We start from the raw sequence: 24,511 nt of genomic DNA, 5'->3' as shown, positions 1-24,511 counted from the left end.
TATTAAAAAAAGAAAAAAAACAATAATTCACCCGTAACTGGTCTCCAAGCTCGAAAGCAACGAAAATAGATTGGGAGAAGGGATAAGCTTACACGCTCTTCCACACAAAGATATACGGGCAGTGGACGCTCTTCTCTTCCTTTCGAGTTTTGATCACTACGCCATAATGGATCAGCTAAAAAACGATGCTTTCTATAATCAGTCCATGCAAATACAAGTCCCAAATCCTCCCTTCACTGATTTCCATCAACAGCAACCACTGCCTTCTGTCTCTCATCCCAGGTCCAGGTTCGTCTTTGATTTCTTAGTAATGATATTTTACTATTTCTTATGCAATTGGATAAAGTATCATGCTGAATGTTTCTGATTTCCTTTTTTTTTTTTTTTGTGTTACGTTATTGCGTAATTCATTCTATGTTCAAAGAAATTGAGGTTTGTTTGGTTAGAGGAGTCTTCACTACCTTGCTTTTTGTTATTTGATTCAACAATGAAATGAATTTGATGATTTTTGGGTTAAAATCCGTCAACTTCAACTGCCACTGCCCGTTATTTACCCACTTGCAAAAAACGATGGTAACTTCTTGAATGCAATTTGTCAAGTGAATTCTTTACGACAGCTAGGTAGAACATAATTTGACTAGGGAGAAATTCCTTAAAAGAAGAAATAATGAACATGAAACAGTACTGTCAAACTAAAGCTCATTTGTTTCCATTGAGGGTGGTTGCAGTTTGCAAGGGAATGCTAGATCATTCTTTTTTAATATGAATTTTATATAGTTCAACTGGTTGTGGAGTCTTGGATTCAAGTTTTTGCGTTTAAGGTTTGATGGTAGTATGTACGCGCGACTGTAATTTTTGGGGGGTTGTTCTTGAAATGGTTGAATTGATGTATCACTCACAATTTTTAGCTTATACTATCTGATTGTTTTATCCCTTGGCAGTCAAAGGCCAGAATCAGAAGTCAAGGATTGTGCAGCTGCAAGAAAAATTCAGAAGGCTGATCGTGAGAAATTGAGGAGAGATCGGCTAAATGAGCACTTTATTGAGTTGGGAAATGCGCTAGGTAAAACATGATGCCGGGTGTTTTCCCTAATCTTTTTGTTTTTTCCCCTCTCATTTCTTAAGTTATATTTAGAAAGGGCATGATAGGCTTAGCTTTGGTAGGTCTGTGATTTAATATTTAGTTGTTATTCATAGAGTGAAACTGCATGTGGGAGAAATTGTCATTCAAGTGTTGCTATACATTTGTTATGCCCAGTTAACACCCAAAAGATGTCAATCCTTCAGGCGCATTTACTCTGTTTTGCAATAGGAACACCTTGTTTTGTAAAATAAGCAAAAGTGGGTTCTTAATCCAATGGATTACACAGATTTGTAGCCCAGCATTTTAATTGCTGCTTGCTGTTGCATGTTTGCAGTAATTGGCTTGAGGAGATCTACTTGATGTCTTGTTTATTTTATCCATTTCATTTCTTTATGTGTAATTGGAAATTGAAATGAGTAGAAAGATGATTTGTTGTTGTTAAAATATTTTTTTTCTTAATTATTAAATGTATCAAAATATCAGCTGATTATGACTGGAGTACACTATTACCAGTTTATTATTTTTATAGAAGTTTAGTGGTACAGAAGTAATGGGGTAATGGGGAACAAAGGATGAGAAATGAATTCTCAAGGAGAAAAAAATTTTCTCAGAATAAATTATTAATTTTAATATTATTATAAATCATAAAAAATAATCTACCAAAATATCTAGAAGGCACAAGTGTTTATAGTAGACTTCGTAATACTACCACCTGTAGGATTTAGAGGCCCTAATTAGGAAGATACAAATCAAACCCTAACTAGGAATTCCAAATTGAAAAAATTCCTAATTAGTAAATACTACTTCTTATGCTTATATTTCTCCTAAAATAGATAGTCCTAAAATCTTTATAAATGGGAGTAGAAAGTCCTGCATTAGTTCCCCTTGCTCGAAAAGAACTCGACTCTAGAGAGTTGAATTGCAAATAAGAATCCAAGAGCGAAGGATTCTAAGTTTGAAATTTTGCTTTGGTAATCCAAGTAGCATCAAATTAGGATGATCATGCTATTTGACAAGAAATCTTTGTAAACCACCTTGAGAAGAAGTAACAAACTCATCATCTAGCACGGTGTTAATGGCATCTTTTTGTTGAGGAAGAGATGGCATTTTGTGCATATGTTGACCTGTAGAACAACTAGAAGGCAAAGTAAGAGGCTCAAAAATGCCTTGATAAGGTGACAAATTGTCCTCACTAAAAAAGGACTAATATTCATTATGTTTAGGCAAATCAAGTGAATATGCGTTAGATCCAAGTTTTTGCAAAATGGAGAATGTTCCAATGTCATTGAAAGCTCTAGCAGTTGCATTAATGCAATTAAACTCACATTTCTTTAGACAATTAGTTATAGGAGCTATAATTGAACTAAATCCCTTGATAAATCAACTATAAAAAGTAGCTAACCATGAAAATTACGTACCTCAAAAACTATCTGTGAGAAAAGAGACTATTTGTGAAAGGAAAGTTTTTATTCATTCCTTCGAGCTTGATCGGAATATATAAATTTACGGTGAATACAAGAATAGGAAGCTATCATAATTACAGGATCCTAATTTCTAAAATTTCATAATTGTAGTAACAAATCATGTAACATATCATAATGTTCCCCTCAAGTTGGAGCATACATATCATATGCTCCAAGCTTGTTACAAATGCATTTGATCCAAGCACCTCGAAGAGACTTAGTGAGAACATCTGCTAACTAATCATTTGAGTTAACAAAATTGGTAGCAATGCACCTCGATTCAATCTTTTGTCTAATAAAATGACAGTCCACATCTATATGTTTTGTTTTTTTCATGGAAAACTGGATTTGAGGTGATATGAAGGGCACGTATTAACCTCATTTGCTTCCAAATCTCATTATGTGGAGAAGTTGTTTTAACTAGAAAAATTCACAAATAGTTAGGGCCATAGCTCGATATTCTGCTCTTGCATTTGACTGATGACAACCAGTTATAATGAAATCAATTATAATATTTGAGTCTAAATTTTTCTTTTAGTTAACTATGTAATATGTTTAAGAATGTATGTATGTATATTTAAAGATAATTATAATAAAATAAAGAATTTAGATTTTTTTTTAATATCAAGTGTTTCATAAAAATAATAGCTTTGTTATCACAAAACAAGTATAAACTATTTGTTTCTGATAGTTTAAGTTCTTTCATTAGCTTTCATAACTATAACAATTCATAGACACATTGAGCCATGGTTCTATATTTAGCCTCTACAGTAGATTTAGCAGTCACACTGTTAGCAGTCCAAACATGGATTCAGCTTTCTTGGGCCAAATTTCAAGGCCTTTACAGGTGTATTATAGAAAGAAATGGAAGAAAGGGCTGGCTGCAGCAAATAAGAATGGAGGAATAGAAGATTCTAGTATGGGACAAATGTCAGTGAATGATTTGGAGAAGTTTCGTTAGCACACTTTGCGGATCACACCAAGGATATGATGCTGAATTGAGCTAGGCAATATTCTTCTATATAAATAACCCTTTATCGAGGGAAATAGGAATATGAAAAGTTTATATTTATTGTATTAGCAATTCTTGCCGAGGCTAGCTTGAGCTAGTTAAGGATTGTATTCCTGGAATATTGCTATTTTTATTGTTGAATGGAAGTTGGCCATTTGTGGCCTTTTAGTCTCTGTGTTTCCCTTTTCTATTCTTCTCTCTTGTTTTCTATTCTTCTTTTTGGATTTTTGCTCTTAACTCTATCATTTGGTTCGACCTGTCGGATCTCAAACCCATGACGAAAACCAGAATGGAGGGAAGAGTTGAAGAGATAGAGAAGAGCATGACGAGTATGGGGGAAGTTTTAGCCGCCATGAAAGTGGAACAGGAGAAGCGCATGGCCAGTTTCCAGTTAGAGCAAGAGCAACGTTTTGCAAGGTTGGAGTCCTAACTTACCAATCCCCGTGGTAAGACAACGGTGGTGGAAGGGGATTGTTCAAGTGACAGATCTACCACCCCAACAGTGGTGTCTCCACGTCTTATACCTGTCGTTGTTCAACCTGTTGCAGCTGAAGATTCTTCCATGGCAGTGAAAAAGGTAGAACTCCGAAACTTTGACGGCACCGATCCAACTGGTTGGCTCGCGAGAGCGGAATAGTATTTCACTATCAATTCTACCAAGGAGGAGGTGAAGGTTCCCTTAGCCATGGTTTGTATGGAAGGACACGCTTTACACTGGATGCAGTGGCAGCGTTTGTGCAATCCTAATCTCACATGGGTTCAACTCACAGATGAATTAGTGCATCGGTATGGGGGAGATATGAGGACTAATATGTTTGAACGCCTATCTACCTTACGTCAAGAAGGATTTGTAGATGATTTTATTATTGAATTTGTTGAGTTAGCTACCCAAGTGGAGGGTCTCAATGACTAGCAATATATGGGATTCTTCTTGAGTGGATTACGCAATGATATACGAGTAAGAATTCGTTCCCATGATTTTGTAGACATTTCTCATATCATGCAATTAGCTAGAGAGATTGAATTAGAGAACCAGTATGTATTATTAGCAAAACCTCCATGGAAGGCTGTAGGAGGAGGAAACTCTCGTGGGGTGCGAAATCAAGGGCTTCGGCCCAATTCAAACCAAATAAATTCCCCAAAGTCTTATTCCCCAATGGCTAGACCCATAACCCAATTTCAGAAGCCCAAATATGCTAAGTTACAAGCCCCAAAGCCTATAGACAAAGCATCTACTGGCCCACCAAAGTTCCTACAACATGCTTCTAACCTTATAACCCCAGCTGCTTCACGATCTCAAATTGCCAACAGACCCAGGGGAACAAGACAGTACACACATCAAGAATTTCTGGAATTACGGGCAAAGGGGTTGTGTTATATGTGTCGGCAACCCTTCCATTCCATGCATGAGTGCCCAAACAAAACTTTAAGGGCTCTAATTATTGGTGAAAATTAAGTAGTCAATCCGGAACAGGAAGGCGAGTTTGGGACTGTGGAGGTTGATTCCACTACTCTAGAGATAACTGATGAAGCCCTTTTTTCTTGCATGGAGTTGCCATTTTATTCTATGGGAGGTTTTTCTTCTCCGCAGACTATGAAATTACCTGGGACAATTAAGGTTCACCAGTCACCATTATGATTGATAGTGGAGCAAGCCACAATTTCATTTATGATAAAGTAGTTTCTCAATTGAATTTAATTGTTGATGTAACTCCTGTATTTGGTGTTCTTGGTGATGGTCACGGGACAAAATCCGAGGGAGTATATCGTGATGTTAAAATTGATCTAGAGCAAATTGAAGTCATTGCCGATTTCTATGTGTTTCCGTTGGGTGGAGTTGATATAATTTTGGGAATTTCATGGCTAAAAACGTTGGGTGAAGTTCAACATAATTGGGCAACTAGGCAAATGTCATTTCAACAGCATGGACAACTGATTACTCTATGTGGCAACCCTTCTCTCACTAAAGCAATGGTAACAATTTCGCAGCTTCAGAAACTGACAGATATTGATTTTGGGGTGTTGCTCTGGGAAATAAATGAATTAGATGGTCAGAGAGAGTTTGAAGCAGAAATCAGGCAATCGCAGCAAGAGGACTTGAAAAATTTAGTCCGTGAGTTCAATGAGGTGTTTGGAGACAGTATAAGCCTTCCTCCTTCTCGCTCTATTGATCATGTTATTCCTTTAATAGAAGGAACTATTGCTGTTAATGTAAGACCATACCGATATGGGCATTTCCAGAAAGGTGAAATCGAGAAAATAGTGACAGACATGCTTGCTGCGGGTATAAATCGACCAAGTTCTAGCCCTTTTTCAAGGGATAAATTTTGACAATTGTTCCTGAGCTTATCTAATTATAACATTACAGTCTCTCAACTTAAAAAAGTAACATAAAACCTCATCAAATTTTAAATTTTGCACAGTAAAATCCTTCTAACCTCAAATTACCAGTTTTTCAGTTAGACGCTGACCTGGACAGTTCCAGTATTGAGCTTAATCAGTATTTCTCTTTTCTCTCTCAAGCCATGTGTAAATTGAATCATTTTTCTTTCTATAGACAGAATAATTTTTCATGCGTAAAGAGAATAATTTTACACTTTGCATAAGAGAGGAGAGGGAAATGTTGACTAAATGTCATGCGAGAGCTATTCACATCAGTTTCTAATTGAAAAATCAGTAATTGAAAGTTAGAGAAATTTTGCTGTGCAAAATTTGAAAGTTTAGGGGGGTTTTATATTATATTTTAAAGTTAAAGGACTGTAGTGTTACAACTATATAAGTTCAGGGACAGTTGTAGAAATTTATCCCTTTTTCAAGTCCTGTCTTGTTGGCTAAGAAAAAAAAATCGGAAACTGGAGATTTTGTGTCGATTACAGAGCTCTAAACAAGGCTATCATTCCAGATAAATATCCAATTCCAGTGATTAATGAAATGCTGGATGAGCTTGCAGGAGCTAAATATTTCTCTAAACTCGATATGAAGTTAGGGTATTTTCAGATACGAGTATCTGAAGCAGATATTTCGAAGACAGCTTTCCAAACCCATTCGGGTCACTATGAGTTTGTAGTAATGCCATTTGGTTTAATGAATGCTCCTGCGACTTTTCAATTGACCATGAATGACTTGTTCCAACCATATCTTCGTTGTTTTGTGCTTGTATTCTTTAACGACATACTAATCTATAGCAAGACATGGAATGAACATCTGCAGCATGTTAGAGTGGTGTTGAATTTACTAAAGCAGAATCCATTTCGAGTGAATCAGAAAAAGAGCTCTCTTGGCAGGACTACGGTGGAATATCTGGGTCATATAGTTTCAGCTCAAGGGGTTGCTATGGATCCTTCCAAGGTTTCGAGTGTTGTTAATTGGCCCCAACCTAAGTCGCTAAAGGCAGTAAGGGGATTTCTCAGGTTGACTAGGTACTGTTGCAGATTCGTAAAAGGATATGGTCTTCTAGCACAACCTCTCACTCAATTATTAAAAAAAGAACATAATGGGAAATTACTATGGAATCCACAAGCTCAGCATGCCTTTGATCACCTCAAACAAGCCTTGGTACGTTCCCCGGTTTTGGCAGCACCAGATTTTTCTAAAACATTTATTGTTGAGTGTGATGCCTCAGGTACAGAAGTAGGAGCGGTCTTGATGCAAGAAAAGAGGCCAATTGCTTATTTCAGTAAGGCATTATCCCCCCAATCTCTTTAAAAATCTGCTTGCAAGCGTGAAATGATAGCTCTTGTCCTCGCGGTTCAACATTGGCGTCCTTACTTAATTGGGCGAAAATTCATAGTTCATATTGACTAGAGCAGTCTTCAACATTTACTTCAAGCTCCTGCCCAACAATTTTGGGGAGCAAAGTTGCTTGGTTATGATTTTTAGATTTTATACAAACCAGGCTCTTCTAATTCCGCAGCAGATGCTTTATCTCGAAGGGATGAGGATATGACGTTAACAGTTATAAGCATTCCCCAATGGATGGATTGGCAGCAAATTGTACGGGTAGTGGCAAGTGATCCGAAGCTTCAAAAAATTATTCAGGATCCTCAATCTAATCCTGAGTCCCATGTTCATTATTCTCTCATTCAAGGGAGATTGTTTTATAAAGGCAGGTTGGTAATATCAGCATCTTCTCCTTGGATCAAGAAATTATTATAAGAATTTCACTCTTCCCCTTTAGGGGGTCATTCTGGTGCCTTCGGAACTTACAAGAGGGTGGCATCTAATCTCTGTTGGCAAGGAATGATGAAATCAGTTCAGCTTTTTGTAGCAGAGTGTCTTATTTGCCAAAAACACAAATATGAGATTACTTCTCCTGCTGGGTTATTGCACCACTTCCTATTCCGGATCGTGTTTGAGAGGATATTTCTTTGGATTTCATCACAGGACTTCCTAAATCTAATGGTGTTGATGCCATTCTTGTTGTGGTTGATTGTCTATCAAAATATGGACATTTTCTTGGGCTGCGCCATCCTTATACAATTAAAACAGTAGCTGAGCTGTTTGCTAAGGAGATTATACGCCTTCATGGAATGCCTTGATCTATTGTAAGTGATCGAGATCTTTTTTTTCTAAGCATTTTCTGGTCTGAATTATTTAAATTGCAAGGAACTCAGCTGCAAATGAGTACTGCTTATCATCCTGAAATTGACGGGCAGACAGAGGTTTTGGCTAAAGGATTAGAAACTTATTTAAGGTGTTTTGCTTCTGAGCAACCCAAGCAATGGAGTAGATGGCTTCCTTGGGCGGAATAATGGTATAATTCAAGCTATCATATAGCTGCTGGTTTAACTCCTTTTGAAGCGGTTTATGGCAGGCCACCCCATACTTTGCAACAGTTCTTACCTGGAGAGACCAAAGTGGAGGCTGTAGCAAAAGAATTGGCCACACGAGATGAGCTTCTTTGACAATTAAAGTATAATTTGTCAAAGGCACAGCAACGAATGGTTAAAGCAGCCAATAAACACCGTGAGGATGTCAATTTTGTTGTTGGCGATTCTGTTTTTCTCAAGCTCAGGCCACACCGCCAATCCACTCTTTAGCAAATTGTTTATTCCAAACTTGCTGCTCGATATTATGGTCCTTTTACCATTGTGCAAAACATTGGGAATGTAGCTTATAAATTACAGCTACCGGAAGGAGTTAAGATCCATCATGTATTTCATGTGTTACAATTGAAAAGGGACCGGAAGGAGTTAAGATCCATCATGTATTTCATGTGTCACAATTGAAAAGGGTTTTGGGAAATCATAAGGTTCTTCATGAGTTGCCTAAGGCGTTGGAGGTGGAGGAACACTTTGTTGAACTTGAAGAAATATTAGAGGAGCGAATTGTTGATGTTAATGGAGATCAAGTTCCTCAACTTTTAATCAAGTGGAAAGGGTATTCAGTAGAAGAAGCTACTTGAATGAATTATATTGATGCAATTAATCAGTTTCCTTCTTTAAGCCTTAAGGACAAGGCAACATCAGGGGGGAAGTAATGTTAGCAGTCCAAACATGGATTCAGCTTTCTTGGGCCAAAGTTCAAGGCCTTTACGGGTGTATTATAGAAAGAAATGGAAGAAAGGGCTGGCTGCTGCAAATCAGAATGGAGGAATAGAAGATTCTAGCATGGGACAGATGTCAGTGAATGATTTGGAGAAATTTCCGTTAGCACACTTTGCGGATCACACCAAGCATATGATGTTGAATTGAGCAAGGCAATATTCTTGTATATAAATAACCCTTTATCCAGGTAAATAGGAATATGAAAAGTTTATGTTTATTGTATTAGTAATTCTTGCTGGGGCTAGCTTGAACTAGTTATGGATTGTATTCTTGGAATATTGCTATTTTTATTGTTGAATGGAACTTGGCCATTTGTGGCCTTTTAATCTTTGTGTTTCCCTTTTCTACTTTGTTCTCTTGTTTTCTGTTCTTCTTTTTGGATTTTTGCTCTTAACTCTATCACACACTTTTTTTCTTACTTCTCCAAGTGACCAGGTTACCACCAATAAAAGTACAATAACCCGTTGTTGACCTTCTATCATCAAGAGATCCAACCCAATCTGCATCTGTAAAAGCTTTTTTTTTAAGATGTCCATGCTTTGAGAAAAGAAGTCCTCTCCCAGGGATAGATTTGAGATATCTTAGAATGTGAAAAACAACTTCTAAATGAGATTCACGAGGATCATACACATATTGATTCACTAGACTTATTGCAAATGCTATATCTGGTCTTGTGTGTGAAAGATAAATTAATTTGCCAACTAATCTTTGATATCTCCTTAAATTCACTACTCCCCAACTTCAGTTTGTAATCTATGATTTGCCTCAATGGGAGACTCTGTTGGTTTACAGCCCAACATACTTGTTTCTTCCAAAAGATCTAATATGTACTTTCTTTGAGAAATAAAGATCTCTTTATCTGATTTGGCAATCTCTATTCCAAGAAAGTACCTCAATTTTTCCAAGTCCTTAATCTCAAAATCCTGTGCTAGACATTGCTTCAAATTTGTAATTTCTTTCTCATCATCTCTTGTCACTACTATATCATCCACATAAACAATAAGTAATGTGATCTTACCTCTACAATGTTTTATAAAGAAAGTGTGATCATCGTTACTCTGACAAAGCCAAAGGAGATTATAGCCTTGCTAAATTTGTCAAACCATGCCCTAGGAGACTGCTTTTAGGCTACACAAAGCCTTTTTCAATCTGCATCAAATCCTGGAGGTATTTCTATATATACTTCTTTCTTGAAGTCTCCATACAAAAAAGCGTTCTTAACATCGAACTGTTGTAAATTCCAATCAAGATTTGCTACACAGGACAATAAAATCCTGATAGTGTTCATATTTGCAATAAGGGCAAAACTCTTCTGATAATCTACCCCATATGTCTTTGTGAATCTCATTACTACTAGTCTGGCTTTGTATCTCTTAATTGAGCCATCTGCTTTGTGCTTTATAGTGAACACCCACTTGCATCCAACTGGTTCTTTTTCCATAAGGGAGAGTAACAAGATCCCATATCCCATTCTTTGCTGAAGCCTTTATCTCTTCAACCATAGCAGTCTCCCATTTTGGATTAAGATATGCTTTCTTCCAATCTTGTGGTATAGAAATAGAAGAAACAGACAAGACAAAAGCTTTATAGGTAGGAGATTAAGAGTCATAGGAAATAAAATTAGAAATAGGATGCTTAGTGCAAGTCCTGACTCATTTTCTGAGAGCAATAGGAATATCAAGATCATCAATAGTGGAATTCAACTTAGAAATAGAATTAGGATTATCAGGAAGTAAAGGAGACTCACCACATTCTTTAGGAATTGATTCCAAGGATGTTGACTGATCAGGTGTATCAAGCTTAATGGCTGTAGCTGTCTTATTCCGATGCATGTAGGTTCTCAAATCTAATATATTCAATCTCCTTGACGTTTGAGGAGGTGGTTGGTTTAGATGACTCATTACTAAGGTGTGACCCAAGCCTAATAGTCACCCTCTGAGGTGGTTGATCCTGGTTAGATGTCTCATTACCAAGGTGTGACCCAAGTTTGATAACCTGGTTGTGAAAAAAACACCTCTTCCTTCTCCTTATACTCCCTCTGAAGAGTTGACTTGATGGGGAAATAAGGCTCAGATTCTCTAAAGGTAACATCTATACTGATAAAATATTTCCTAGTAGAAGGATGATAACATTTATAGCCCTTCTGAGTACCAGAATAATCTACAAACACACACTTAAGAGCTCTAGGTTCTAACTTCCCAATATTTATTTTGTGGACAAAATAGATATATCAAAAAATTTTTGGAGTAACAGCATAAGAATTATGGCATTGTAAAACCTCTGAAGGGCTCTTAAAGTTTAATGTTCTTAGAGGCATTCTATTGATAAGATATGTTGTAGTAAGAACTGCATTCCTCCAATAAGGTGTAGGTAGATTCATAGTAAATATAAGAGATCGAGCCACCTCTAATAAATGTCTATTTTTTCTTTCAGACACCCCATTTTTTTCACTAGTCTTGACACAATTAGTTTGATTGCACTATACCATTTGAATCCAAATAAGCACAAAAAACACCATTAACATATTATGTGTCATTATCAGTTCTTAAGATTTTAACCTTAGTATCAAACTGTGTGCAAATCAATAACTCAACTCAACTCAACTCAACTAAGCATTTATCTCAAAAATTTGGGGTCGGCTATATAGATTCTCTTTCTTCACTCTAAACGATTTTGGGTTAAATCCTCCGAAATGTGTAATGTTTCTAGGTCATGTTGTACTACTCTCCTCAAAGTCAGTTTAGTTCTACCCCTTCTTTTCTTTCTATCCTCTAACCTAATGTTCTCTACTTGTCTAACTGGAGCCTCCGCATGTCTATGTTTTACATGACCAAACCACCTCAATCTCCTTTTTCTCAACTTATCCTCAATTGGCACCACTCCTACCTTTTCTCTAATAATCTCATTACAAACTTTATCTAGTCTAGTATGGCCACTCATCCGCCTTAACATTCTCATCTCCGCAATTCTTGTCTCAAACATATACGACTCCTTCAGTGCCCAACACTCACTACCATATAACATGACCGGTTGTATGGCTGTACGGTAAAATTTTCCTTTCAACTTATTGGGAATCTTGGGAACATTTCACTTTTTTCTCTCATCAAATAAATCCATTTTAGCTTAGTGCAATAGTCAACAAAAGTGACAAACCATCTATATCCAGATAAAGAGTAGTTTGGGTAGGTCTCCATACATCAGAATGAATAGTTGTAAAATGGACCAAACTTCTATTATCAGTTAAAGGATAAGATAGTTTTGTGTGTTTAGCAAATTCACAAACATCACAAACTAGTAATTTTGAGTTGCAACTTCTAAAAAAATTAGGACATAACCTTTTTAAAGCAGGAAAAGATAGATGTCTTAATCTCCTATGCCACTGGATAATCTCCTCATTAGCACTCATAGTCTGTCCTAACAAAGGCTGGTTTACTTAAAGATTTGAGGAACTACAATCCTAACAAAGGCTGGTTTACTTAAAGATTTGAGGAACTACAATCGTCATCTAGAAAATACAGACCATTTTGCAATCTACCATTGCCAATTATTTTTCCTGTTTTCAAATCCTAATATATGCAAAGAGTGGGAAAAAAAATTCAATTTTGCAATTAAGAGCTTGAGTAATGGACCTGACAAATAAAAGATTAATAAGAAAGCTGAGAACATGAACTGAAGTGAGATTTATATTGGGAGCACATGTAACAAAACTTATACCAGAAATTGTTGTTAAGGAACCTATACGGTCTTTTCTATTCCTAAGCACAGAGAATAGGTAGAAAATTTATTCGAAGAGCCTATCATATGTTTGTTTGCTCCAGAATTTATATCCCAATAAGATTTGTCAAGGCAAGAAAAACATTACCTGATTTGATAAAATTGGAAGAGCCAACTGTGAAAGATTGAGATTCAAGCTGAGACAATAAATGCCTTAGGGATTGAACTTCTTTATTGGAAAAAATGTCAATATCATTTGTTCTTTTAGAGTAATCCACTGTTTCAGACATATTCGCTTTATGGTCAAATCAAGGACAACGGCTGGGTAGAAGCACAACAAGCGAGGAACAGTTGAAAAAGTCGGAGGTCCATTTGCTGTGAACAGTGCCGATAAACAATGCGCATGAACAGTACCGTGAACAGTATGAGTGAATAGTACTAAAAGCTTGCCCTAATGAATCGAAAGCTCTAATACCATGATGAAACTAATGTATATGGGAGAAATTTCTGTATTTTTCACATGTATCAATAACTTTGTGCCTATGCCTATTTATATACAAGATTTCCAACTTTACAGGGAAACCTAATTTAATGAAAACTAATACAAATAAGAAACAAGATATACATAAGGAGAAAGAAATAATAATCCCTTTAATATAGGAATTGAGATTCCAACAGTCTACCAAAATACCTAGAAGTCACAAGTGTTTATAGTAGACTTGGTAATCCTACTAGCTTAGGCTTTAAAACCTGTTACCTATTATAGGAGGAAGAGGAATAGGCAGTTAATAGTGGGGATTGGAGGGAAAGGTAGCTGGAGTAGTCAAGTCTTGTTGAGTTGTTAGTGGTGGTTACAACAGAATCTGTTTAGATCTGATACAGCCTAGCAGAATCTGTTTAGATCTGGTATAGGTAGAAGTTACTTCTAACCGCTCTTGTATAAATAGATAAGCAATCTCTCTATTCATTCATTTGGATAATCAGTAACAGAAACACATTCTCTTTCTTCTATTTCTCTATTCCTTTCTCATCTAAATCTTTATTCTCTCCTCATTTGTCTTCTATTTCTCTACTGAATCTTTGTTATAGAGCTGATACTTAACAATTTGGTATCAGAGCTGAGTAGCGTGTGGGATTAGCTTCATTTGTGGATCTAAGGTGTCGCAAGAATGACTAGATCTGGTGTGGTTACTCAGGAACCAAGAATCTCTAAATTGGAAGAGGTAGTTAGGGCTTTGCAAGAAGAGACTCGAAAGAACAAGGATGAATTGAAAGAGGAAATTAAGCAGAGTATACAGAAAGGTGTGCAGCAAGGGATAGTTGACTCCAGGAATGCTCTCTTGGAGGAATTGTGATCCATCTTTGGAGGAAATTTACCCGAGAAAAGTAGGGTGGTTAATCAAGGAGAAAATGAAGAGGCTGGAGCATCTGTGATCAATGTTGGGAGGAAGGGAATTCTTTCGACTCCAAGGGAGAATGATATTCAGCTGCAGAAAGGGATTAACAGTTCTGGATCAGCAACTGATATGGAAGGCATGTCTAAAATTTTACCTAAAGTCAAATTAGTTACTTTTGATGATAAGGAACCTAGGGTTTGGCTGTGAAAATGTGACAAGTATTTTGAAGTGTATGGGGTACCTAAGGAGTAGAAAGTGGGAGTAGCAAGTTTATTTTTGATTGAAAGGGCTGATGCATGGTATCATAATTGGATTAAGGGAGATGGAGGCCATTCTTGGGAAGATTTTGAAAGGGAGTTGCGTGGAAGATTTTGGGATGAGGGTTTAGGAGATATAGTAGAAGAATTGATGAGGATGAGACAGGAAGGCACTCTTGAGGAGTATCAAGATGAATTTGAAGATATTAGAATTAGGTTGGAAAGGATAATGCCTAATCTTGGTGAAGCTTATTTTCTGTCAAGTTTTGTTGGGGGGGCTGAGGGATGAAATTGGACCTGTGGTGAGAATGTTTAAGCCAACCAATCTGTCTCAAGCCTTTGAGATTGCAAAACTACAGGAATAATTCTTGAACAATACTAGAAAATCCATTTCTTATTCAAAGCCCTATCAGAGTACTTTTGGACCCAATAATGCTTCTTGTTCACTATCTAGTACCTATAAAACTACTGCATTTAATCAAAATTACCCTTATTCACCTAAACCACCAATTGTAGATCAAAATACCAACTTGAAACAAACCAATGCTGTGCCCAAACCCTCAAATTCTGTTACCCAAAGTTCCGTGAATCAGCCGGGCCGGCAAATAAAACCAACCCTGCCAATTCTATAAACACTTCTACCAACAGTAATACTTTGAGACAGCCTAGACCTTGTTTCAGATGTGGAGAGAAGTATTTCTTTGGCCACCAATGTAAACGAAAAAACATTAATGGCTTTGCAAATGTCTGAGAATGAAGGGGAAGTTTTTCAATTGCAACGAGCAGATGAGGGAGAGGAAGAATGGCATGATGCTATGGAGGGAGACATACCTGAGAATCCAGAAGCAATAACTCTTTCCATCAATGCTATAGAAGGTATTCAAGCAGTTGAAACTATAAGAATTCTTAGTAAGCATAAGAATAGGGAGTTGTTGATATTGGTAGACAGTGGCAGTATCCATTGTTTCTTGGATGCAAAAGTTGCCAAAGAGCTTAATGTTCCTCTTGTGGAGATACCTACAATTTTTGTAACAATAGCAGATGGAAGGAAAATTGCAAGTTCTTACATGTGCCCTGCGTTTAGTTGGAAAATTCAGCAATATGGCTTCAGTTTTGATTTTAGATTGTTGGAAATGGGCAGCTTTGATGTAATACTTGGGGTGGATTGGATGAAATCATTCAATCCCATTCTGTTTGATTTCAGGAATTCTCAGATTAGTTTTCAGAAGGAAGGAAAGGAAGTGGTTTTACAAGGAATTGGGGATTTAGTATCTCAGTGCAAGTTGTTGCAGTGTTTTGACAGTACTCAGTTGTTGCAGTGTTTTGACAGTACTCAGTTGTTGCAGAAGCAGGGCAGGGATTTTCAAACTCCTTTATTTTACATTCAAGATTCTCATCCTCAATACTCTATAGTGCTAGCAGCCATGTCTGCATTCTCAACATCTTCTGGGGATTATTCAGCTGATTTGCAGTCTTTTTCTATTGACTAGGTATCAGTGTATTTTTGAAGATCCAAAATCTTTGCTACCTTTTAGGAGTCATAATCACTCCATTCCATTGGTACCTATAGCAGAGCTTGTCAACATTAGGCCCTATAGCATCCACATTTCCAGAAAGCTGAGATTGAAAAATTAGTGGAAGAAATGCTGCATAATGAGGTAATTCAGCCAAGTGACAAGTCCATATGCTTCTCTAGCCCTCCTTGTCAAGAAAAAGGATAGTTCATGGAGGTTTTGCATTGACTATAGAAAACTTAATTACCTCACTATTAAAGATAAATTTCCAATCCCAATTATAGATGATTTACTAGATGAGCTTCATGGGGCTTTAATTTTCTCTAAAATTGATTTGAAAGCAGGTTACCATCAAATCCGGATGAATCCTCAAGGTGTCCATAGGACAGCTTTTGGGACACATCATGGGCACTATGAATTTACTGTTATGCCCCCTTTGGATTAGCTAATGCACCTGTAACTTTCCAGGCACTTATGAATCATATCTTCCAACCTTATTTGAGGAAGTTTGTGCTAGTGTTCTTTGATGATATTTTGATATATAGCTCATCTTGGGAACAACACTTGCAGCATTTGGAGCAACTTTTTCAAATTTTGAAGCAACAACAGTTATATGCCAAGCTTAGTAAGTGCTCCTTTGGCAAATATGAAATTGACTATTTGGGGCACATTATATCTGGCAAGGGTGTAGCTACTGACTCCTCTAAGATTCAAGCAGTTTTGAAATGGCCAATTCCCAAATCTGTCAAGGAACTTAGAAGCTTCCTGGGATTAACAGGATATTACATAAAATTTGTTCAGAATTATGGCCTCATCAGTAAGCCATTAACTGATATGTTAAAGAAAGACAATTTTCTGTGGACTGAAGCAACTCAGCAGGCTTTCGACCATCTCAGGTCAACCATGTCTCAGGCTCCTGTATTGGCACTTCCTAAATTTAATAAGACCTTCATTATAGAGACTGATGCAAGTGGCAGTGGTATGGGGGCTGTGTTACAGCAGGAGGGACATCCCATAGCTTTCATTTCTAAAGCTTTTGGTCCTAGAACCAAAGCCTTGTCAGTTTATGAAAGAGAGCTGTTAGCCATCACCTTTGCTGTTACAAAATGGAGACACTATTTAGAGCAAGGGCCTTTTTACTTCAAACTAACCATGAAAGTATCGAACATTTGCTTGAGCAAAGGTTGCACACCAATTTACAACTTAGGGAAGTATCTATGTTGTTGGGATTGCAATATAAAATTCTATATAGAAGAGGAGTAGATAATTAAGTTGTTGATGCTTTGTCTCGAAGGCCTGCAGATTCTGCTAGTCATCGTTATGCCATTCACTCTTCTTTACAACCAACTTGGATGGTTCATTTGTTGAATAATTATGAAGGGGATGCTAAAGTTACTGAATTAATTGCTCAATTATCATTGGATGAGAAGGCTCAGCCTGGATTTTCTTACAAGAATGGGCTATTATTTCATAAGGGCAGGCTGTATGTGGGTAGTAATGGGCATTTGAGGGCACCTTTATTAGCTCTCTACCACAATTCTCATTTAGGGGGGCATTCTGGAATCAATTCTACTTCTATCAGATTAAGTAGGCATTTCTATTGACCTGGCGTGTTTAAAGCAGTAGTGGAGTGGGTTAAAAGTTTGTGATACATGGCCAGGTGTGAAGCAGAAACTTGTGCTTCCCCTGGTTTGTTGCAGCCACTACCTGTTCCTACTCAGGCTTGGCAACATGTTACAATGGATTTTGTGGAAAATTGCCTAAATCTCAGGGCAAAGATACCATTTTGGTGGTCATCTGCAGGTTCACAAAATATGCTCATTTCATTGCCTTGCATATTACCACTGACAGATAAAATTTTCACTAGTCTATTTTGGAAAGAAATGTTCAAGTTGATGGGAACTAAGCTTGCTTATAGTTCAGTCTATCACTCCCAATCAGATGGCCAATCTGAGAGATTGAATCAAAGCCGTGAGGGTTATTTGAGATGTCTTTGTTATCAAGCACCACATTCTTGGTTTAAGTGGCTTGCTTTGGCAGAATGGTGGTACAACACCAGCCATCATAGTGCTTTAAAGATGACTCCATTTGAAGCATTGTATGGTTACAAGCCTCCTCCTTTGACCTTTCTGCCCATTCCTAATACCTCAGTTGGTGCAGTAGCTGACTTTATTCAAGATAGATAGCATATGTCCCAAGTCATTAAGGATAATTTGCTAGTAGCTCAAAACAGAATGAAGCAACATGGTGACAAAAAGAGTTTTTGAAGTAGGAGACTGGGTTTATCTCAAATTACAGCCATAACGAGAGACTTCAGTAGCCGTTAGGAAGAATCTCCAGTTAGCAGCAAGGTTCTATGGACTTTATCAAGTTGAAGCAAAGATAGGTTCAGTGGCTTATAAATTGAAGTTGCCTTCTCATGCTACCATTCACTGTGTTTCATGTCTCTCTCTTGAAGAAGAAGGTTGGGGAAGGTGCGGTGGTTATGCAGGACTTGCCTAATTTTCATGGGACACTGTGGTAGTAGCTCCAGAAAAGGTACTGAAGACCAGAATTATTACTAGGCAGAACCAACAAGTCCTTCAAGGGCTCATTAAGTGGCTTTGTCTGCCTGAAGAAGAGGCTACTTGGGAGGATCAGACCTTCATCACCTCTCAGTTTCCTGAATTTACATCTACTTATAGGAGGAAGAGGAATAGGTAGTTAATATTGGGGATTGGAGGGAAAGGTAACTGGAGTAGTTAAGTCTTGTTGAGTTGTTAGAGGTGGTTACAACAGAATCTGTTTAGATCTGATGTAGCCTAACAGAATCTGTTTAGATCTGGTATAGGTAGCAGTTACTTCTAACTGCACTTGTATAAATAGATAAGCAATCTTTGTATTCATTTATTCGGATAATCAATAACAGAAACTCATTCTCTTTCTTCTATTTCTCTGTTCTTCTCTCATCTAAATCTGTTCTGTTCTCATCTCTTTCTCTATTCTCTTCTCATCTGTCTTCTATTTCTCTACTGAATCTCTGTTACAGAGCTGATACTTAACAGAACCCTAATTAGGAAGATACAAATCAAATCCTAACCAAGAAAATTGCTATATGGTAAGTGCTAGTTCCTATAATTATATTTTCTCCTAAAATGGATAGTCCTAAAATCTTTATAAATAGGAGTAGAAATCCTTCATCATTTAATGTCTCTATTTGTTTTGATGTTTTATCTTTACGATCTTGGAATGCAGATCCTGATAGACCCAAAAATGACAAAGCAACCATTCTGGCGGATACAATACAGTTGTTGAAGGATTTGACATCTCAAGTCAACAAACTTAAGGCAGAGTATGCTACATTGACTGAAGAATCACGTGAGGTGATCCTTTCATTTCTTTCACTTAGATAAACGCCGAGTATGAGAATAGGATAATTATGCAATTTTGTTTTGTGAACAGTTGACACAAGAGAAAAATGACCTTAGAGAAGAGAAGGCATCTCTCAAATCCGACATTGAGAATCTTAATATCCAATATCAGCAAAGACTCAGGACTATGTACCCATGGATTGCTATGGATCACTCAGTTGTCATGGCCCCAACTTCTTGTCCCTTCCCCATGCCAGTGACATTGCCTCCAGGGCCAATTCCTTTGCATCCATCCATGCAAGCATACCCCTTCTATGGAAATCAGAATCCTGCAGTAATCCATAATCCCTGTTCAACTTTTGTCCCATTTATGACTCCTAATACCTTGGTTGATCAGCAGTCCACTCAACATGCATCTTCACTTGCACAGCCTGCCAGTGGATCCCACGTTTCGGGCAAACAAGATTCCAAGAATAAATCATCAGGGGAGAGCAAGATTGGAAAAAGTTTGGACTGTAATGATGATGTTACAACAGAACTGGAGTTGAAGACTCCAGGTTCTACAACAGATCAGGTAGGTTGTGGCCTTTCAGATTGTCTGGGAAAGACACGAAAAACTTGAACCATTATCATAGATGTTTGTCATTTTAAATAGCAAATTAAAGTAAACTTGAATGTTTTTGCAGGATTTATCTTCAGGACAAAGAAAATCCAAAAAATCTCAGGGGAAGGAAAATAGTGTTACAGGAGGGAGTTCTTCAAGTAGGTGTTCTTCATCTCGTAGTGTCCAGGATAGCTCATCTAATAGCATGACTGGTAGCACAAAAGCTGATGATTTAGGCCGGTGAAAGAATTTGCTAACAAACGGAAGCCAAGTTGTTCCGAATTTGTGCTTATCATTTGTTTTATCTGTCTTCTCTCCTAGGATCGTGCAGTCACTTTAGTCTTTAGTTTTTCCTCAAATTAAATCAATCGTTATGTGGTGAAGGCAGGGTGTGTCTGCTAATATAGGCTAATCTAGTCTATTATGATGGACATTTCTCTGCATGAATGCTGTGAGGGATGTTGGTCACTGGTCAGGATCGTCATTAATATTTGCTTTCATGGACCAGAAAGATGCTTTAAGTGCAGTTAAATGCTAGATTTAAATGAGATCTATTTGGTTGCAGGAAGACAAGGCCGTAATTAGTTTTTTTCCACAGTAGATTAATGTGAAGTGTGGAGCCTGTTATGAATAACATTTAAAGAGCACAGTGGTTATATATATATATATATATATATATATATATATATATATATATATATATATATATCTGTGTGTGTGTGTATTAGAAACAATCCTTTTGTACAAATCCCACAATCACAGATGAAAACGGCAAAGCAGCGTGACTCTAGAGGGTGAATAAAGGAGAGGTTAGATATCATAGGTTGATACGTAAATTTGTCTGTCGGTTTTCATTTGATGTAGCATTGCACTCGGAAAAAATCTTGGGCATATTTCTCTAATATTGTACCTTGTTTGCATGTGCATGTCTTCTGGCAAGCAAATCAATTGGGTGGCTATTGTCATTAATTGCTCAAATGATATTGTCGTTAATTGGATAATTTTTAATTCGAGTCTTTGGTATTATGATATGAATGAGGATGCAAGCCGAGGGAATTGCATAATTGTGAATAATGGCTGTAAGGACTTGAATGTATGATAAGGGCCTTAAGTAAGAATATTAACAGCAAAGGTATTATGAGAGTTGGGAGACAATGCATAATTTGTTGTGGCATCAACAAAATCTATTTCATGCTCCCCTTATATGGAAAAATATTAGTTTGCTGCTGGTTGCTGATGTATTCATCCAATCATTTAGCAGAGTTTAACTTAATTTATTTAATTAGTAAAAAATAATCAAATAAGTTATCCGATTTAATATATTATAAAGTAAAAAAATAAATAAATCATTAACTGAAATATTTCATCAATTTTATTCATATATTTAACAAAAATTATATCTTGATTACAAAGATAAAAATTTAATAGTGCAATAAGTTAATAACAGATTTGCAGTATAATAGGTCACAATACAAGGTCGAATGTATCACAAATTTTTAGCGGTAAAAAAGATTTATCAATTATTATGCAGCTCATTAAGAGGGTATTTGATTTGATTTATATGCTCGTTAAATTTACTCTTTAGTAGAGATCACAACGGGTAGGGTATCTACAAAAATTTCCATACTTGAATATGAAATCGATTAATATTTTGAAAATCCGAACTCGTCCTAAACCCAATTAAAATTTATTCTCAACTACTTGAACCCGTCTCAAATCTGATTATATTTATATGTTTTAATTAAAAATTTACATAAAAATTATTTTTATTAATTATTTATATTTATAAAATTTAAAAATAGCAAGAGCACAGGCCTTTGAAAAGTTATATGAGAAACTTGAAACTAAAGAAGGGGAAAAAAATATTTATAGATTAGCAAAGAGGAGAGAAAGGAAATGTCAAGATCTCAATTAAGTTAGGTGCATTAAGGATAAATAAGGAAAAGTGTTGGTGAAAGATGAGGACATTAAAGAAAGATGAGGACATTAAAGAAAGATGAAGAAATTATTTTAATGATCTCTTTAATAATAATCAAAATGGTAATAGCGTGAATATAGATTATAGAACAATAGAAAAGAATGTGAATTATACTAGAAGGATTAGATTTTAAGAAGTAAAGGAAACACTTAAGAGAATGAAAGTGGGTAAAGCCTGTGGACTCGATGAAATACCAATTGAAGTGTGGAAGTGTTTGGGAGATATGGGAGTAGCATGGTTAACTAAATTATTTAATAAGATTCTAAACTCAAAGAAAATGCCTGATGAATGGAGGAGGAGTATTTTAGTACCTATTTTTAAAAATAAGGGAGACATACAGAGTTATTCAAACTATAGGGGAATTAAACTCATGAGTCATACTATGAAGTTGTGGGAGAGAGTTGTGGAGCATCGACTACGTCGTGATACTTCTATCTCTCTCAATCAATTTGGTTTCATGCCTGGTCGTTCAACTATGGAAGCGATCTTTCTCATTAGAAGCTTGATGGAGAAATATAGAGATGTGAAGAAAGATCTACACATGGTTTTTATTGATTTGGATAAAGCTTATGATAGTGTTCCAAGAGATGTCTTATGGAATGTGTTAGAACAAAAGAATGTATCTATTAGGTACATATAAGTGTTGAAAGATATGTATGAAGGAGCAACTACTATTGTGAACACAGTGGGAGGGGATACAAGAGATTTTTCGATCTCAATTGGATTACACCAAGGATCAGCCATAAGCCCTTACCTTTTTACATTAGTTTTAGATGAATTAACGAAACATATACAAGAGAGTATTCATTGGTGCATGATGTTTGCGGATGACATTGTTATAATAGATGAGACACGAGAAGGAGTCAATAGAAAGCTAGAGCTTTGGAGAAGTACTCTAGAGTCAAAGGGTTTTAAGTTAAGTAGAACAAAGATAGAATACATGCATTGCAAGTTCAGTGAAGGCCAAACTGGTGATAGGAAAGGAGTTAGTTTGAATGGAGTGGTACTGTCCCAAAGTAATCACTCTAAATATCTAGGCTCAGTCCTTCAAGTAGATGGGGGATGTGAGGAGGATGTTAGTCATAGGATTAAAGCCGGATGGTTGAAGTGAAGATGTGCCACGGGAGTTTTATGTGATCGTAAGATTCCTAATAAGTTGAAAGGAAAATTTTACCGTACAGCCATACAATCGGTTATTTTATATGGTAGTGAGTGTTGGGCACTGAAAGAGTCGTATACGTCTAAAATAAGAGTTGCAGAAATGAGAATGTTAAGGTGGATGAGTGGCCATACTAGACTAGATAAAGTCCGTAATGAGAGTATTAGAAAAAAGGTAGGAGTGGTGCCAATTGAAGATAAGTTGAGAGAAGGGAGATTGAGGTGGTTTGATCATGTGAAACGTAGACATACGGAGGCTCCAGTTAGACAAGTAGAGCACATTAGGTTAGAGGATAGAAAGAAAAAAAGGGGTAGACCTAAATTGACTTGGAGGAGAGTAGTACAACATGACCTATAAGCGTTACACATTTCTGAGGATTTAACCTAAAATCGTTTAGAGTAGAGAAAGCGAATCCATATAGCCGACCCCAAATTTTTGGGATAAAGGCTTAGTTGAGTTGTAGTTGAATTTATATTTTTAAAATTTAATAATTCCATAAAATATTTCAATAACATGTAAAACCCTTCCAACTGTTGCCATCCCTACTTATAAGTGAAAAGCCATAAGCAGATTAGTATTTAATTTTACTTATAAATTAAAATAACTCCTTAGAATAAGTTAGAAGTCATAAGTAAAATTATTTTACTCATGGCTTGTATACTTATTTTAAAACTACTCTTTCACTAAAAAAAAACTATTATCTTAATAATTTTTAAAAAATTAACATTATTTTAACCATCACAACACTCAAATATATATATATATATTTGGTCATTTTGATAAATTAAATTATTCTTTTAGCAATAAATTGAGTTACTTTTATAAACTTTTAACTAAATACTTATACTACTTTAAAGTTACTTTTACATAGTTTATTAAATAATTAATTATTTTTTAAATTAAAAAAATATATTTTAAATAAATTAAAAAAATAAGTAAACAAATCAAACGCCTAAATCTTCACTGAATAAAAATAAACCGTGAAACATATAACAAACTTTTTTCAAATAATTCAAACCTTTATTTAAATACGAAACCAAATTTAATTGTGCCATAACTTTTGACGTCAGGGCCTCCTGATCCAGCATAAAAAGTATGGCTTAGCATTTAACTTCCTTAATTCTATATATATATATATATATATATATATATATATATATATATATAAAACCATTTTGACCCTTGAAAAGATTGAAATATTCAATTGAATCCTTGAATGAATTTTGAATTTTGGATAAATTACAAGTTAATCCTTGTCATGACCTGATTCAATTGGATAGTATTATTTGTTTTAGTTCACCTAATCTCCTAGATTTGTCCCTTGGACTGCTTCTATGAAGGCCAAAAGCGAACTATTTAAGATAAGAGGTCATTTCTCTTATAAGCATTTTAATTGTTTTTTCCCTTTTTCAATTAAGGATTTTGTTCAATCT

At 36.1% G+C, this 24,511-nt stretch overlaps 1 protein-coding gene across 2 annotated transcripts; it reads left to right on the top strand.

Annotated features, from left to right (window-relative positions):
• The first annotated feature begins 25 nt into the window (after positions 1-25).
• On the top strand, positions 26-20,867 carry LOC110669092 (transcription factor bHLH121). Of its 2 annotated transcripts, none has more exons than XM_021830583.2 (5): positions 26-288; positions 942-1,063; positions 19,222-19,349; positions 19,429-19,911; positions 20,024-20,867. In XM_021830583.2, exons 1-5 carry the CDS (start codon positions 167-169, stop codon positions 20,183-20,185), a joined length of 1,017 nt encoding a protein of 338 aa, XP_021686275.2. In that variant the 5' UTR covers positions 26-166; the 3' UTR covers positions 20,186-20,867. The 2 variants fall into 2 exon arrangements, with proteins under 2 accessions (XP_021686275.2, XP_021686276.2); XM_021830584.2 differs by having other exon boundaries at positions 26-282; positions 20,024-20,588.
• Positions 20,868-24,511: the final 3,644 nt, after the last annotated feature.

Source organism: Hevea brasiliensis, chromosome 9 (genome assembly GCF_030052815.1).
Source record: "Hevea brasiliensis isolate MT/VB/25A 57/8 chromosome 9, ASM3005281v1, whole genome shotgun sequence".
Classification (NCBI taxonomy): Eukaryota; Viridiplantae; Streptophyta; class Magnoliopsida; order Malpighiales; family Euphorbiaceae; genus Hevea; species Hevea brasiliensis.
Note: the sequence above shows the minus strand (reverse complement) of the source record. Positions and strands in the feature narration are given on the sequence as shown.